The sequence below is a fragment of the Gymnodraco acuticeps genome, unplaced genomic scaffold, assembly GCF_902827175.1.
Source record: "Gymnodraco acuticeps unplaced genomic scaffold, fGymAcu1.1, whole genome shotgun sequence".
NCBI classification, from domain to species: domain Eukaryota; kingdom Metazoa; phylum Chordata; class Actinopteri; order Perciformes; family Bathydraconidae; genus Gymnodraco; species Gymnodraco acuticeps.
The window spans coordinates 66,979-81,939 of NW_022990932.1; the positions used below are offsets into that span (position 1 = coordinate 66,979).

Below are 14,961 nucleotides of genomic sequence, written 5' to 3' on the forward strand. Positions count from 1 at the left end.
AAGTAGGGAATGAGTCCTTACCCCAAGTGAAGGAGCTCAAGTATCTCGGGGTCTTGTTCTCGAGTGAGGGTACAATGGAGCGTGAGATGGGCCGGAGAATCGGAGCAGCGGGAGCGGTACTGCAGTCGCTTTACCGCAGCGTTGTGACGAAAAGGGAGCTGAGCCAGAAGGCAAAGCTCTCTGTCTACCGGGCCATTTTCGTTCCTACCCTCACCTATGGTCATGAAGGATGGGTCATGACCGAAAGAACGAGATCGCGGATACAAGCGGCCGAGATGGGTTTTCTCCGCAGGGTGGCTGGTGTCTCCCTTAGGGATAAGGTGAGAAGTTCGGTCATCAGGAAGGGACTCTGAGTTGAGCAGCTCCTCCTTCGCGTCGAAAGGAGCCAGTTGAGGTGGTTTGGGCACCTAGTTAGGATGCCACCTGGGCGTCTCCCTAGGGAGGTGTTCCAGGCACGTCCAGCTGGGAAGAGACCAAGGGGTAGACCTAGGACCAGGTGGAGGGATTATATCTCTTCGCTGGCCTGGGAGCGCCTTGGGATCCCCCAGTCAGAGCTGGTTGATGTCGCCAGGGAAAAGAAAGTTTGGGGCTCTCTGCTGGAACTGCTACCCCCGCGACCCGACCACGGATAAGCGGGAGAAGATGGATGGATGGACATGTTGAGCGCTCAGAGAGCACAAACATGGCCTCTTGAAATGCATTCCTCAATAACCCCCAAACCCCTCCAGAAGCCTGTTGCTATAATGCTGATTAAAGCAACTTGTGCTAATGGTGTACATGTCCCAACATATGCTGGTTAGCATCCGGCAGTCTCGTGCTGGGGACCCTACTCTACATTTATAACATAACACTTTGGGGTCCTCAACATTTCCAGGTTCACAGTAGGACTCTGTGAGCTGCTGGACATGGAGGGAGAATAACAGGCTGGTTAGAGAAATGGCTTTAAAGGTCCCCTATCATCCTGTTCTTCATCAATATATCACAGCTCTCAGATATATCCAGAGCCTGTCTCTGATTGGCTGAAACACCAAACGGATCATTGCAGCATTACCCATAACCCCCTCTGTTTCAGCCCTGTTTCCAAAGTGCTGATTCTCTGTCTGTTACTTCAGATGAAAATAAGGAGCCCCCCCCACGCCCCTCTGAGAGACATTTGGTTACAAAGAACTCAATGGTGCTCTAGGAGGAGATTCAGGTGATACGGGGGGGGTTACCTTGGTTACTGATTGGCTAATGGTGACACAAGCCAAAACATCGTTATGACATCATCAAGTGGCCAAAATCTGATCAGCTCATTTTCAGACAGGTTTTTATAGAAATGGATCAAAAAGATGAGAGAATCTTTGTTCCTGAGGACTTTCAGAGTCTCTTCTTCCACAGAGGGGACACATGTTGATGTAGAGAGGACATGACGAATGAGGGGACCACATGTTGATATAGAAAGGACATGACAGAAGATGGGACAAACATGTTGATGTAGAGAGACATGGAGAAGAGGGTGGACACATGTTGATGTAGCAGAGACATGAAGAAGAGGGGACACATGTTGATGTAGAAGAGACATGAAGAAGAGGGGACACATGTTGATGTAGAAGAGACATGAAGAAGAGGGGACACATGTTGATGTAGAAGAGACATGAAGAAAGGGGACACATGTTGATGTAGAAGAGACATGAAGAAGAGGGGACACATGTTGATGTAGAAGAGACATGAAGAAGAGGGGACACATGTTGATGTAGAAGAGACATGAAGAAGAGGGGACACATGTTGATGTAGAAGAGACATGAAAGAGGGGACACATGTTGATGTAGAAGAGACATGAAGAAGAGGGGACACATGTTGATGTAGAAGAGACATGAAGAAGAGGGACACATGTTGATGTAGAAGAGACATGAAGAAGAGGGGACACATGTTGATGTAGAAGAGACATGAAGAAGAGGGGACACATGTTGATGTAGAAGAGACATGAAGAAGAGGGGACACATGTTGATGTAGAAGAGACATGAGAAGAGGGGACACATGTTGATGTAAGAAGAGACATGAAGAAGAGGGGACACATGTGATGTAGAAGATGAAGAAGAGGGGACACATGTTGATGTAGATAGAGACATGAAGAAGAGGGGACACATGTTGATGTAGAAGAGACATGAAGAAGAGGGGACACATGCTGATGTAGAAGAGACATGAAAGAAGAGGGGACACATGTTGATGTAAGAAGAGACATGAGAAGAGGGGACACATGTTGATGTAGAAGAGACATGAAGAAGAGGGGACACATGTTGATGTAGAAGAGACATGAAGAAGAGGGGACACATGTTGATGTAGACAGAGACATGGAAGAAGAGGGGACACATGTTGATGTAGAGAGACATGAAGAAGAGGGGACACATGTTGATGTAGAATGAGACAGGGAGAGAGGGACACATGTTGATGAAGAAGAGACATGAAAGAAGAAGGGGACACCTGTTGATGTCAGAAAGAGACATGAAGAAGAGGGGGACACATGTTTGAGTAGAAGAGACCATGAAGAGAGGGGACACATGTTGATGTAGAAGAGACATGAAGAAGAGGGGACACATGTTGATGTAGAAGGAGGACATGGAAGAAAGAGGGGACACATGGTTGATGTAGAAGAGGACATGGAAGAAGAGGGGACACATGTTGATGTAGAAGAGAACATGAAGAAGAGGGGACACATGTTGATGTAGAAGAGACATGAAGAAGAGGGGACACATGTTGATGTAGAAGAGACATGAAGAAAGAGGGGACACATGTTGATGTAGAAGAGACATGAAGAAGAGGGGAACACATGTTGATGTAGAAGAGACATGAAGAAGAGGGGACACATGTTGATGTAGAAGAGAACATGAAGAAGAGGGGACACATGTTGATGTAGAAGAGACATGAAGAAGAGGGACACATGTTGATGTAGAAGAGACATGGAGAAGAGGGACACATGTTGATGTAGAAGAGACATGAAGAAGAGGGGACACATGTTGATGTAGAAGAGACATGAAGAAGAGGGGACACATGTTGATGTAGAAGAGACATGGAAGAAGAGGGGACACATGTTGATGTAAGAAGAGACATGAAGAAGAGGGGACACATGTTGATGTAGAAGAGACATGAAGAAGAGGGGACACATGTTGAGTAGAAGAGACATGAGAAGAGGGACACATGTAGAAGAGACATGAAGAAGAGGGGACACATGTTGATGTAGAAGAGACATGAAGAAGAGGGGACACATGTTGATGTAGAAGAGACATGAGAAGAGGGGACACATGTTGATGTAGAAGAGACATGAAGAAGAGGGGACACATGTTGGATGTAGAAGAGACATGAAGAAGAGGGGACACATGTTGATGTAGAAGAGACATTAGAAGAAGAGGGGACACATGTTGATGTAGAAGAGACATGGAGAAGAGGGGACACATGTTGATGTAGAAGAGACATGAAGAAGAGGGGAGCACATGTTGATGTAGAAGAGACATGAAGAAGAGGGGGACACATGTTGATGTAGAAGAGACATGAAGAAGAGGGGACACATGTTATGTAGAAGAGACATGAAGAAGAGGGGACACATGTTGATGTAGAAGAGACATGAAGAAGAGGGGACACATGTTGATGTAGAAGAGACATGAAGAAGAGGGGACACATGTTGATGTAGAAGAGACAATGAAGAGAGGGGACACATGTTGATGTAGAAGAGACATGAAGAAGAGGGGGACACATGTTGATGTAGACAGAGACATGAAGAAGAGGGGGACACATGTTGATGTAGAAGAGAATGTTGATGACCAGAAGACGATCATGAAGAAGAGGGGACACATGCTGACTGTAGAAGAGACATGGAAGAAGAGGGGACACATGTTGATGTAGAAGAGACATGAAGAAGAGGGAGGACAACATTTTGATGTAGAAAGAGGACATGATGACAGAAGAGGTGACACATGTTGATGTCGGAAAGAGACGATGAAGAAGCGGGGCTACACATGTTTATGTAGAAGAGGACATGAAGAAGAGGGGACACATGTTGTTGATGTAGAAAGAAGAGACATGAAGAAGAGGGGACACATGTTGATGTAGAAGAGACATGAAGAAGAGGGGACACATGTTGATGTAGAAGAGACATAAAGAAGTGGATATTGCATAATAGGTGACTTTTAACTAAATATTTGAACAATACACGTTTAATTTCTAAAATGTTCTTGTTTGTTTTTTGTTTGTTTAAAGAAATTGTCTTTCAGTACACACTCCGGTACAGCAGGGGGCGGCACCTTCAAACGTTGGCTTTAAGCCCGCCATTAAAAACACTGAAGAAGAAGAAGAAGAAGAGAGGAACTACTTCCGGTTGACGGTGTTCACGTTTTGATGTCCTTGGTGGATATTTCATAATAAATGCGATAAATATCACTTATTATACGTGTTGTTGTATTCCTCCGGATATCTGACGGTGGCGGGAGTTTGTTCCGCATCCAGTGAGTCGGTATGTGGAAAACATTTATATAAAATAATAACAAATAACCTCTGTGTTGTTTTCTGTTAGCATGAAGCTAACGTTAGCGTGTAGACAGGTGGGTGATTTATGAGTATAAGTACAAGATCTGAGTACTTCTACTTTTACTCAAGTACAAGATCTGAGTACTTCTACTTTTACTCAAGTACAAGATCTGAGTACTTCTACTCAAGTACAAGATCTGAGTACTTCTACTTTTACTCAAGTATAAGACCTGAGTACTGTTACTGAAGTACAGGATGTGAGTACTTCTACTGTTACTGAAGTACAGGATGTGAGTACTTCTACTGTTACTGAAGTACAGGATGTGAGTACTTCTACTGTTACTGAAGTACAGGATGTGAGTACTTCTACTGTTACTGAAGTACAGGATGTGAGTACTTCTACTGTTACTGAAGTACAGGATGTGAGTACTTCTACTGTTACTGAAGTACAGGATGTGAGTACTTCTACTGTTACTGAAGTACAGGATGTGAGTACTTCTACTGTTACTGAAGTACATGATGTGAGTACTTCTACTGTTACTGAAGTACATGATGTGAGTACTTCTACTGTTACTGAAGTACAGGATGTGAGTACTCCTCTCCCCTCTGCTGCTCAGCAGAAAGTCAATGTGCGTAGAAGGTGAATTTAAACTATGATAAACTCTGTGTAGTTCGTCGTGTACTCCTATCATCCTATTCGTTCCTATCTTAACTTAAATACACCACGTACGTATATGTTTTTGTTCTTGCTCAGACAGAATGTTTGTCCCCCGTCTTGAATCTTGTGAGTGAGCATCGTTCACAAGAAGTCACCAAAGGGTTTGTCGTGTTTTTCTGAAACATCATCTCCTCTGTTTTTTAGAAATGTCTTTATTGTGGAGCGTGAGGCCGGCGCTGACGTCTCTGTTTCACGGTGAGTGGGAATGTGTGTGTGTGTGTGTGTGTGTGTGTGTGTGTGTGTGTGTGTGTGTGTGTGTGTGTGTGTGTGTGTGTGTGTGTGTGTGTGTGTGTGTGTGTGTGTGTGTGTGTGTGTGTGTGTGTGTGTGTGTGTGTGTGTGTGTGTGTGTGTGTGTGTGTGTGTGTGTGTGTGTGTGTGTGTGTGTGTGTGTGTGTGTGTGTGTGTGTGTGTGTGTGTGTGTGTGTGTGTGTGTGTGTGTGAATGACTTGTAGTAATGTGAAGAGCTTTGATGAGTCGAGAAGACCTGAAGTACAGAAAATGTATCATTTACAAAATGGCACACATTCATTAAGACAACGCCTCATTTGCATATTTAAACATATCATTCAGAAAATGTGTAACATAAAGAATATTTGTGATGTCAGTACTGAAGTGGGGGGTGATGCGTGTTAGTTACAGTGTCTCCCTGTATCATCTGAATGTCCCCTCCCTGCAGCCTCCCAGCATGCACCTCTCTGGTCGGGTCGCGCCATGGCTACTCTGAACCAGATGCACCGTCAGGGGAAACCCAAATCTCCGCCCCAGCACGTGGGCGCCACGTTCGGCCGGCCGCAGCTGAAGGCCGTGGTTCTGAAGACCATGATCCGGAAGCCCAAGAAGCCCAACTCGGCCAACAGGAAGTGCGCTCGCGTGCGTCTGTCCAACGGGAAGGAGGTGGTGGTGTTCATCCCCGGGGAGGGACACAACCTGCAGGAGCACAACGTGGTGCTGGTGGAGGGGGGGCGCACCCAGGACCTGCCCGGGGTCAAACTGAAGGTGGTGCGCGGGAAATATGACTGTGCTCACGTGGTGAAGAAGACTCACTGATGGGAGAGAGAGTGTGTGTGTGTGTGTGTGTGTGTGTGTGAGATGTTGTGTTAATAAATGAAGTTACCATGAGGGCGAGTCAGAACTTTGCTTTGGGTTCACTGCGAGGCCAGAAGGTTCAAGGCTTTTATTGTCACGTGTTCATAGCTACTGTGTAGATATATCAATGAACATCTTAGGCTCCTCCTCCTTCAGAGCAACACAATAACACAGATCAAATAGTGCAAGAAGAGTCTGGAATTGGAATATGATATATTGGATAAATAATTCGTAAGTTGCAAACAGATGAATGTTGTTTCCAAAGTTCAGGTGTTTAACGGTCTGATGTAATAATAATATATTTTATTTCTATAGCGCTTTTCTTGAACCCAAAGACGCTTTACATTTGGGAGGGAGGGTAGACAAACAAAAACAAAGCCAAAAAGAAACGAGGGGGGGGGGGGCTTATGGATACAGAGTTGAAGAGGTGGGTTTTGAGGCGGGACTGGAACAGGGTGAGGGACTCAGACTCACGGAGGTGTTTGGGGAGGCAGTATGTAGACACTAACTTTCATGTTTTTATTAATTACGTATTTTCTGGATTTGACCTGTAAGAAAACAATCGATAAGATGTCAAAGTGGATCTGCAATCATTAAAGGAATACTTCATGCAGCGATGCAGATTCTATCCTTTCAAATGTGGAGATTTTATATTCAAGGTGTATTGTCATAAACACAACTACGGTTGAATTATGTGTGAACAAAAACTTAGATGGCCGGTTCCTCAGCAGTGCCACTACAAGACATAAAACCACATATTAAAGTGCATATATTCGGACACACCATCGTGGACCTTTTTCACGATATTCTGGCTTTTTGATACATCAATGGTCGATTTAGAAAATAATCTGCAGATGAATTAAAACATCAAAAATATGTTTTAGGTTCAGGTCTAAATGTCAGGGTAGGATCAAACGAAGCATCCGAAGGGAAACCGTTTTACAAATAAATACGACTTGTGAAGAACACGTACTTTAAAGGTCCCATGCCATGGCCATCTCTACTGATCATAGTTCCATTGTTGAGGTCGACTAGAATAGATTCACATTGTTCAATGTTCCAAACTCTCATTGGTTTCTCACAGCATCTCTGTATAGTCTGTGTATTCACTCTCTGTCCTACACGGCTTGTTGGAGCTCCTGCCCCCCCCCCCCTCCCTGTGAGCCCACTGTGCTCTGATTGGTCGCGACGTTGAGAGGCTCGTTGCTGTGAGCTGCTGCGAGGAGCAGACAGGCTTCCGGGTCGGCGATACAGCGAGAACAAGCGAAACTCATCCTGAGCACACAAACACTCACAGCCGAAGTAAAGACAATAAGTGTGGCTTGATATTGAGAAAGAAACAGGTTTATAACGCTGTGGGTCTGCGGAGAGCATTTCTCCACCATCCCAACGTAGTAGCCCGAAAAACGTTTACCCATTTAAACAGTCGTGGAAGATACCTTGTTTGTTTTAAACATCATAAATACACAAACAACAATGAACACTTACAGGTTGTGTACCCAAATCTCCCGCTGGTCCAAACAAAGTAGGAACAGCATCGTTCTTCAGTGCCCTACGCTGAGCATATCCGGCATCAATCGCTGAAAGGTTTGTGAAGCTTTGTTTCGTGAAAGGCTGGCAGAGGGTGTGGCCTCTGGGCGTGGCTACTGGGTATCCCTACGTCAGAGTACCCAGGAAGAACATGAGAAATCTCCAACGAGGCGTTTTGGGGAGGTATTTTCTGTGTTAGAGTTTTACTCGCTACAGGGTGTACTTTGAGGGTTTGTGACTCTGCAGACCGTCCACATGCAGAAAAACATTCATAACACACAAGGGGACGGGTAATAACCGGAAAAGCATGACATGAGTCCTTTAAAATAGCAGTTTTTACTCCCGGTGAGCGGATTTTGAGGAATTTAGGGTGGAGTTTAAAGTTTAAGGGGACTCAAAACAGCCTTTTTGGATCCTAAATGTGTCAGAAATAGATTTGTATGGCAGTATATTCAGATGTATGGACCCCCAGCAGGGGCAGGGATGCTGGAATAGCTCAATACAGGGAAACTATATTCAACACAAAGCCATTTAGGGGTTTTAGAGGAACAGTGTGGAAAGATCAAATGGTAATGAGCATGTTAAGAATTGGACAGCATTCCTAATAGTACACTTTGAGCAAAGAGCAGGAAACAGTTGAACATGTTGTCCTCCTGCAGGAAAAATACTCAGCAAAGACAGGAAATGATGACAAGGCTAAGGAAAGTGGGAAGAGTTGGAAGTATATTGGATTGTGGAGAACACTCAGAGGAGGGAAACTGGTCTGGTGGACAGACTTCAAGGGAAGGAACAGTAACATCCAGAAGGAGGCAGCAATGATCCTGTGGATGCAAACTGTCGTAAAGCACCGAAGAAGAACCCCGTGGAGCTAACTGAAGCTACTGGACGTTTAAAAACTGTCAAAACGTTCAGACCCTTTTAACCAGTTGTTTCATTGGCCCTTTTCTGAAAACTACGTACACGGTAAGTGTTGTAGTGTTTCGTGACCGTTAACGCGTTAATGTAACACTACCGCCGCTGCTGAGCTAAGAGGACCGCCTGTGCCTGTTTAAATTCAGCCATTTGTACCTGCCTTTTAGCGAAGTAAGGTGTATTTTTGGTCTTTTACACACTCCTGAAATTAGCTTGAATACTCCTGAATGGTTGTTGAGAACTGTTTATTTTATGTAGTCGGATAATCTCTTCAACTTTGATTACAAAAAATAGATTAAAGTAATATTGAAGGACAGAAATGAGCGTTTCGCTGAGGCAGCTGTTCAGGACCGCGTTCTGTTATATTACGCCCGCACTAGCACAGGCTAACACAGCTAGCGTCACGTTAAGGCAACAATAGAACCGTGTGCTGCTCCTGGAGGATTTTAAAACGGTGTCAATCATGTTGGACCTTTTTTAACCACTTTGTGTGTCATTCCTATTCCTGACACTAAAGTAACAGTACGTGTGTTGCCGTGAACATTTACGCTATAATGTACCACTACAGCAGCTGCTAAGCTAAGAGTGCCTGTTTAATTTCACCCACATTTACCTGCCTTTTACCGAAGCTAGGTGTATTTACCCTATGGTATTTACAAGTAGAAATACTCAGATCTTGGACTTAAGTAAAAGTAGAAGTACTCAGATCTTGTACTTGAGTAAAAGTAGAAGTACTCAGATCTTGTACTTGAGTAGAAGTAGAAGTACTCAGATCTTGTACTTGAGTAAAAGTAGAAGTACTCAGATCTTGTACTTGATTACAAGTAGAAGTACTCAGATCTTGTACTTGAGTAGAAGTACTCAGATCTCAGCTTCGGCTGGAGGATTCACATCACAAGTCCAAGAGCCAGAGGTTCTGACTTCACAGGAGAGTTGCCATGTCAATTCTGGAGCGCCTCTCTCTCGTCAGCCCATTTAACTGGTTTCACAGAGAGTAATCAACATATTTGAGAAGATAGCCAAACAGTTGGGAACACTGAGTTACTTGCGTCTGACACTTATGGCCTCGAAGATTTCACACCTTGGAGTCCACAAACACAGAGAAGGAAGTGTCCCAGTGTACCCACAACAATAAACCATCTGTGACCTAGGGTTGCCCGGTCATCGAATGGGAACAACAACATTATGGCTGAAGCAGCCTATCTCCTTAAAGGAGATAACAGACGTCAGGGTTGGTCATGCACGTCATATCTAGGAGTCTAGGACAATTATTTCCCTAACAAGTAGAAGTACTCAGATATTGTACTTGAGTAAAAGTAGAAGTACTCAGGTCTTGTACTTGAGTAAAATCAGAAGTACTCAGATCTTGTTCTTGAGTAAAAGTAGAAGTACTCAGATCTTGTACTTGAGTAAAAGTAGAAGTACTCAGATCTTATTCTTGAGTAAAAGTAGAAGTACTCAGATCCTGTACTTGGGGAAGTACTCAGATCCTGTACTTGAGTAAAAGTAGAAGTACTCAGATATTGTTCTTGAGTAAAAGTAGAAGTACTCAGATCTTGTACTTGAGTAAAAGTAGAAGTACTCAGATCTTGTACTTAGTAAAAGTAGAAGTACTCAGATCTTGTACTTGAGTAAAAGCAGAAGTACTCAGGTCTTGTACTTGAGTAAAAGTAGAAGTAGTCAGATCTTGTACTTGAGTAAAAGTAGAAGTACTCAGATATTGTACTTGAGAAAAAGTAGAAGTACTCAGGTCTTGTACTTGAGTAAAAGTAGAAGTAGTCAGATCTTGTACTTGAGTAAAAGTAGAAGTACTCAGATATTGTACTTGAGAAAAAGTAGAAGTACTCAGGTCTTGTACTTGAGTAAAAGTAGAAGTACACAGATCTTGTAGTAAAAGTATAAGTACTCAGATCTTGTACTTGAGTAAAAGTATAAGTACTCAGATCCTGTACTTGAGTAAAAGTAGAAGTACTCAGATCTTGTACTTGATTACAAGTAGAAGTACTCAGATCTTGTACTTGAGTAGAAGTACTCAGATCTCAGCTTCGGCCGGAGGATTCACATCACAAGTCCAAGAGCCAGAGGTTCTGACTTCACGGGAGAGTTGCCATGTCAATTCTGGAGCGCCTCTCTCTCGTCAGCCCATTTAACTGGTTTCACAGAGAGTAATCAACATATTTGAGAAGATAGCCAAACAGTTGGGAACACTGAGTTACTTGCGTCTGACACTTATGGCCTCGAAGATTTCACACCTTGGAGTCCACAAACACAGAGAAGGAAGTGTCCCAGTGTACCCACAACAATAAACCATCTGTGACCTAGGGTTGCCCGGTCATAGAATGGGAACAACAACATTATGGCTGAAGCAGCCTATCTCCTTAAAGGAGATAACAGACGTCAGGGTTGGTCATGCACGTCATATCTAGGAGTCTAGGACAATTATTTCCCTAACAAGTAGAAGTACTCAGATATTGTACTTGAGTAAAAGTAGAAGTACTCAGGTCTTGTACTTGAGTAAAATCAGAAGTACTCAGATCTTGTTCTTGAGTAAAAGTAGAAGTACTCAGATCTTGTACTTGAGTAAAAGTAGAAGTACTCAGGTCTTGTACTTGAGTAAAAGTAGAAGTACTCAGATCTTGTACTTGAGTAAAAGTAGAAGTACTCAGATCTTGTTCTTGAGTAACAGTAGAAGTACTCAGATCCTGTACTTGGGGAAGTACTCAGATCCTGTACTTGAGTAAAAGTAGAAGTACTCAGATCTTGTTCTTGAGTAAAAGTAGAAGTACTCAGATCTTGTACTTGAGTAAAAGTAGAAGTACTCAGATCTTGTACTTAGTAAAAGTAGAAGTACTCAGATCTTGTACTTGAGTAAAAGTAAAAGTACTCAGATCTTGTACTTAGTAAAAGTAGAAGTACTCAGATCTTGTACTTGAGTAAAAGCAGAAGTACTCAGATCTTGTACTTGAGTAAAAGTAGAAGTACTCAGATCTTGTACTTGAGTAAAAGTAGAAGTACTCAGATCTTGTACTTAGTAAAAGTAGAAGTACTCAGATCTTGTTCTTGAGTAAAAATAGAAGTACTCAGATCTTGTACTTGAGTAAAAGTAGAAGTACTCAGATCTTGTACTTGAGTAAAAGTAGAAGTACTCAGATCTTGTACTTGAGTAAAAGTAGAAGTACTCAGATCTTGTACTTAGTAAAAGTAGAAGTACTCAGATCCTGTACTTGAGTAAAAGTAGAAGTACTCAGATCTTGTACTTAATAAAAGTAGAAGTACTCAGATCTTGTTCTTGAGTAAAAGTAGAAGTACTCAGATCTTGTTCTTGAGTAAAAGTAGAAGTTCCAGAGTGTAGGAATACTCTGTTTCAGTAAAAGTCCTGCATTCAAAATGTTCCTCAAGTGAAAGTAGAAAAGTATTCTCATCAAAATATAGTGAAAGTAGCGACAGTAAAAGTAGTGTTTCTGCAGATTGGTCCATTTCAGAATAATATATATGATATGTTTTATAATGATTGATCATGAAAGTGTTCTCAAAGCTGGTGAAGGTGCAGCTAGTTTGAAGTACTTTGTATACTGCAGGGTAGCTGGTGGATTTACTCCAGGTGGAACTAAAGTCTGATTTAACACTTGGTTAGATTTCACATCATTCATCCACATCTGAGAAGTAACTGAAGGTATTTATACAATAATAAAGCATTATTTATTTTACAAAACTGAAACTGTTTTAAACTAATTTCCGTCAGATTCAGTCAGCCGTGATTCGACTTTGGTATTTCAATCTGATTTACATTTGAATGTCTCAGGCGTGAGGAGAGGTCCGGCTTCAGGAGCAGAGCACGAGGAGATGAATGGGGGCAAAGCAGAACCACGAGGAGAGGATGATGATGAGGAGGAGCCTCCTGCTGAAGGTCAGCGCTACACCAATAATCAATATGCATGTTGAGTGAGTGGGCAGCAGGTGATTAATGTCAGTCATTTCCTGCAGACACCAAGACCACCAAAAAGAGACGCCCTCCCCCCAAACTCGTGCACAAATGTTTGGTATGCAGCCGCATGTTCTGCCGGCCCTCTCGGCTGGCGGATCACATGACCCTGCACACCGGGGAGAAACCGCACGGCTGCTCCGTGTGCGAGAAGAGTTTCGCCAATAAGACCAGCCTCGCTCATCACAAGCGCGTTCACACCGGGGAGAAGCCGTACTCCTGCGATGAATGCCACGCCTGCTTCCGCCTGTACAGCTGCCTGGCGCGCCACCGGATGCAGCACAGCGGGGAGCGCCCGCACCGCTGCTCCACCTGCGGCCACGGCTTCTTCCGCCGCCGGTACCTCCAGGAGCACGAGCGCACGCACACCGGAGAGAGGCCTTTCTGCTGCACGCTCTGCCCCAAAACCTACCCTTCCCGGGCGTCGCTCAAAGAGCACCAGTGGCAACACAGAGAGGGCAGCAGCTGCTCCGTCTGCGGGAAGGACTTCCCCACAGCAGGCTCCCTCCGCAAGCACATGAGGGTGCACGCCACCAATTACACTAAAACACACCAATGCACGCTGTGCAGCCGCAGCTTCAGCAGACCCTGCCTGATGAGGAAACACCTGCTGACTCACGACCTGCAGACTCGCGACCTGCAGACTCACGACCTGCAGACTCACGACCTTCAGGAGGCAGAGGTCATCCCAGCTGCAGCCAACAACGTGAGTCACAGCTTTAAACCTCAACCTGTCAAATATTTTATATTATTGATTAAATCTCTCTTTTTTTATGGAGTAACCATTTATACATCAATGTTAAAGACATTCTGAGTCAAATCTTATACTTAAAAAAACTCTTAAATGTAGCTGAGTAATTAGAGTAAAATCTTCTTTTTTATTAAATTATATATTTTATCAAGTGATAGACATAAATGTGTCTAATTTCTTAATCACTAAAATCCATATTTCTTATTTCCACGGAGCGACAGTTTTCTATCCTCTGACTTTTTAATTAAAAAAAGTATTTACTTTTTTTACTATGAAGTGACTGTTTTCTATTTGTTCTACTTTAATAAAGTAATAGTTTAAAGTTCACTCATTTTGATGAATCGGTGTAAAATCTGACTTTATTATATTTTTTATTAAGTGACTTTTGACACAAATGTGTGAATTCCTTATCTTTTATTTTATATAACATTTTCATTTTTGTTGTTTTATAAATCTCGTGTAAAATGAAAAAATATTCTTAAAGTTGCCGAATTCTGACTTTATTTTGAAATTCTGAAAATGTTGATTATATATTTATTTTATTTGAGCTCTTTTCAAATTCTTTACTTTTTTCTCAAATTTCTGACTTATTTTCCAAAAAATCTGACTTTATATCAAAATCTCAGAATTCTGACTTTTTAAAAAAAATCTGACTTTTTCCAAAAAAATCTGAATTGTTTCTCAAAATCTAAAAAATGCAGACTTTTTCTCAATCTTACAATCCTGCTTTATTCCTCGAAATTCAGACCTAACATTTTTGACTTCTGAAATTCTTAAAATGAGAGCTTTCCTCAGCATCTTGACTTGTCTTCCTGCAACCACTCACAGAACTAACACAGAGTAGCAGTAACGAAGTGGGCGGGGCTATATAACATCATGCATGTTTTGGTTCGTCTCAAACCCACGTGAAATCATAGTCGAGTGTAACGGGATTTAAACTGAGCTGCAACAGAACAACGTGGTTGTGCAGCAAACGTCAGATTTAATAATTAAATATGAGGTCGTTTCAGGAGTTCTGGTTAAACGTAAAGACTGAAGAGGAAGAGGAGGAGGAAGTTCAGATGATGAAGATCGAGGAGGAGGGTCTGAACGAGCAGGTAACGAATTCAGCTTCAACGATGGAGTCCTTTTCAATCATCCTGTGACACACACACACACACACACACACACACACACACACACACACACACACACATACCTACCTACACCCACACAATCACTCACACCTACACACATCTACACACACCTGCACACACACACACACACACACACACACACACACACACACACACACACACACACTCTTTATGTGTCTTTTTGTTTCCTGAAATTAGACTAAATTGTTGTTTTATGTTAAGACATTGTTTCCTGTCTGTTTGTTCCCAGGACTCGGAGGAGCTTTCTCCCGCAGAGTCCAGACCGCATGTCCATGACGACGCCTCACGGCCAAAAGAGGAAGAGGAGGAGGAGGAAGAGGAGGGC

General features: G+C 42.9%; 2 protein-coding genes across 2 annotated transcripts; both read left to right on the top strand.

Moving 5' to 3' along the window:
* Window positions 1–4,312: 4,312 nt before the first annotated feature.
* mrps12 (mitochondrial ribosomal protein S12) lies at window positions 4,313–6,337 on the top strand. The gene is made up of 3 exons (XM_034234226.1): window positions 4,313–4,486; window positions 5,363–5,413; window positions 5,895–6,337. The coding sequence occupies exons 2-3, from the start codon at window positions 5,365–5,367 to the stop codon at window positions 6,263–6,265; spliced, it is 420 nt and encodes a 139-aa protein (XP_034090117.1). The 5' UTR covers window positions 4,313–4,486; window positions 5,363–5,364; the 3' UTR covers window positions 6,266–6,337.
* Window positions 6,338–8,119: 1,782 nt separating this feature from the next.
* Window positions 8,120–14,961, top strand: LOC117558202 (zinc finger protein 235-like; the record flags this gene model as incomplete). The annotated part of the gene is given in 5 exon segments (XM_034234227.1): window positions 8,120–8,797; window positions 12,549–12,653; window positions 12,731–13,434; window positions 14,490–14,576; window positions 14,866–14,961. Coding segments are annotated over 4 exon segments (951 nt in total), but the record flags the coding sequence as incomplete, so codon positions are not given.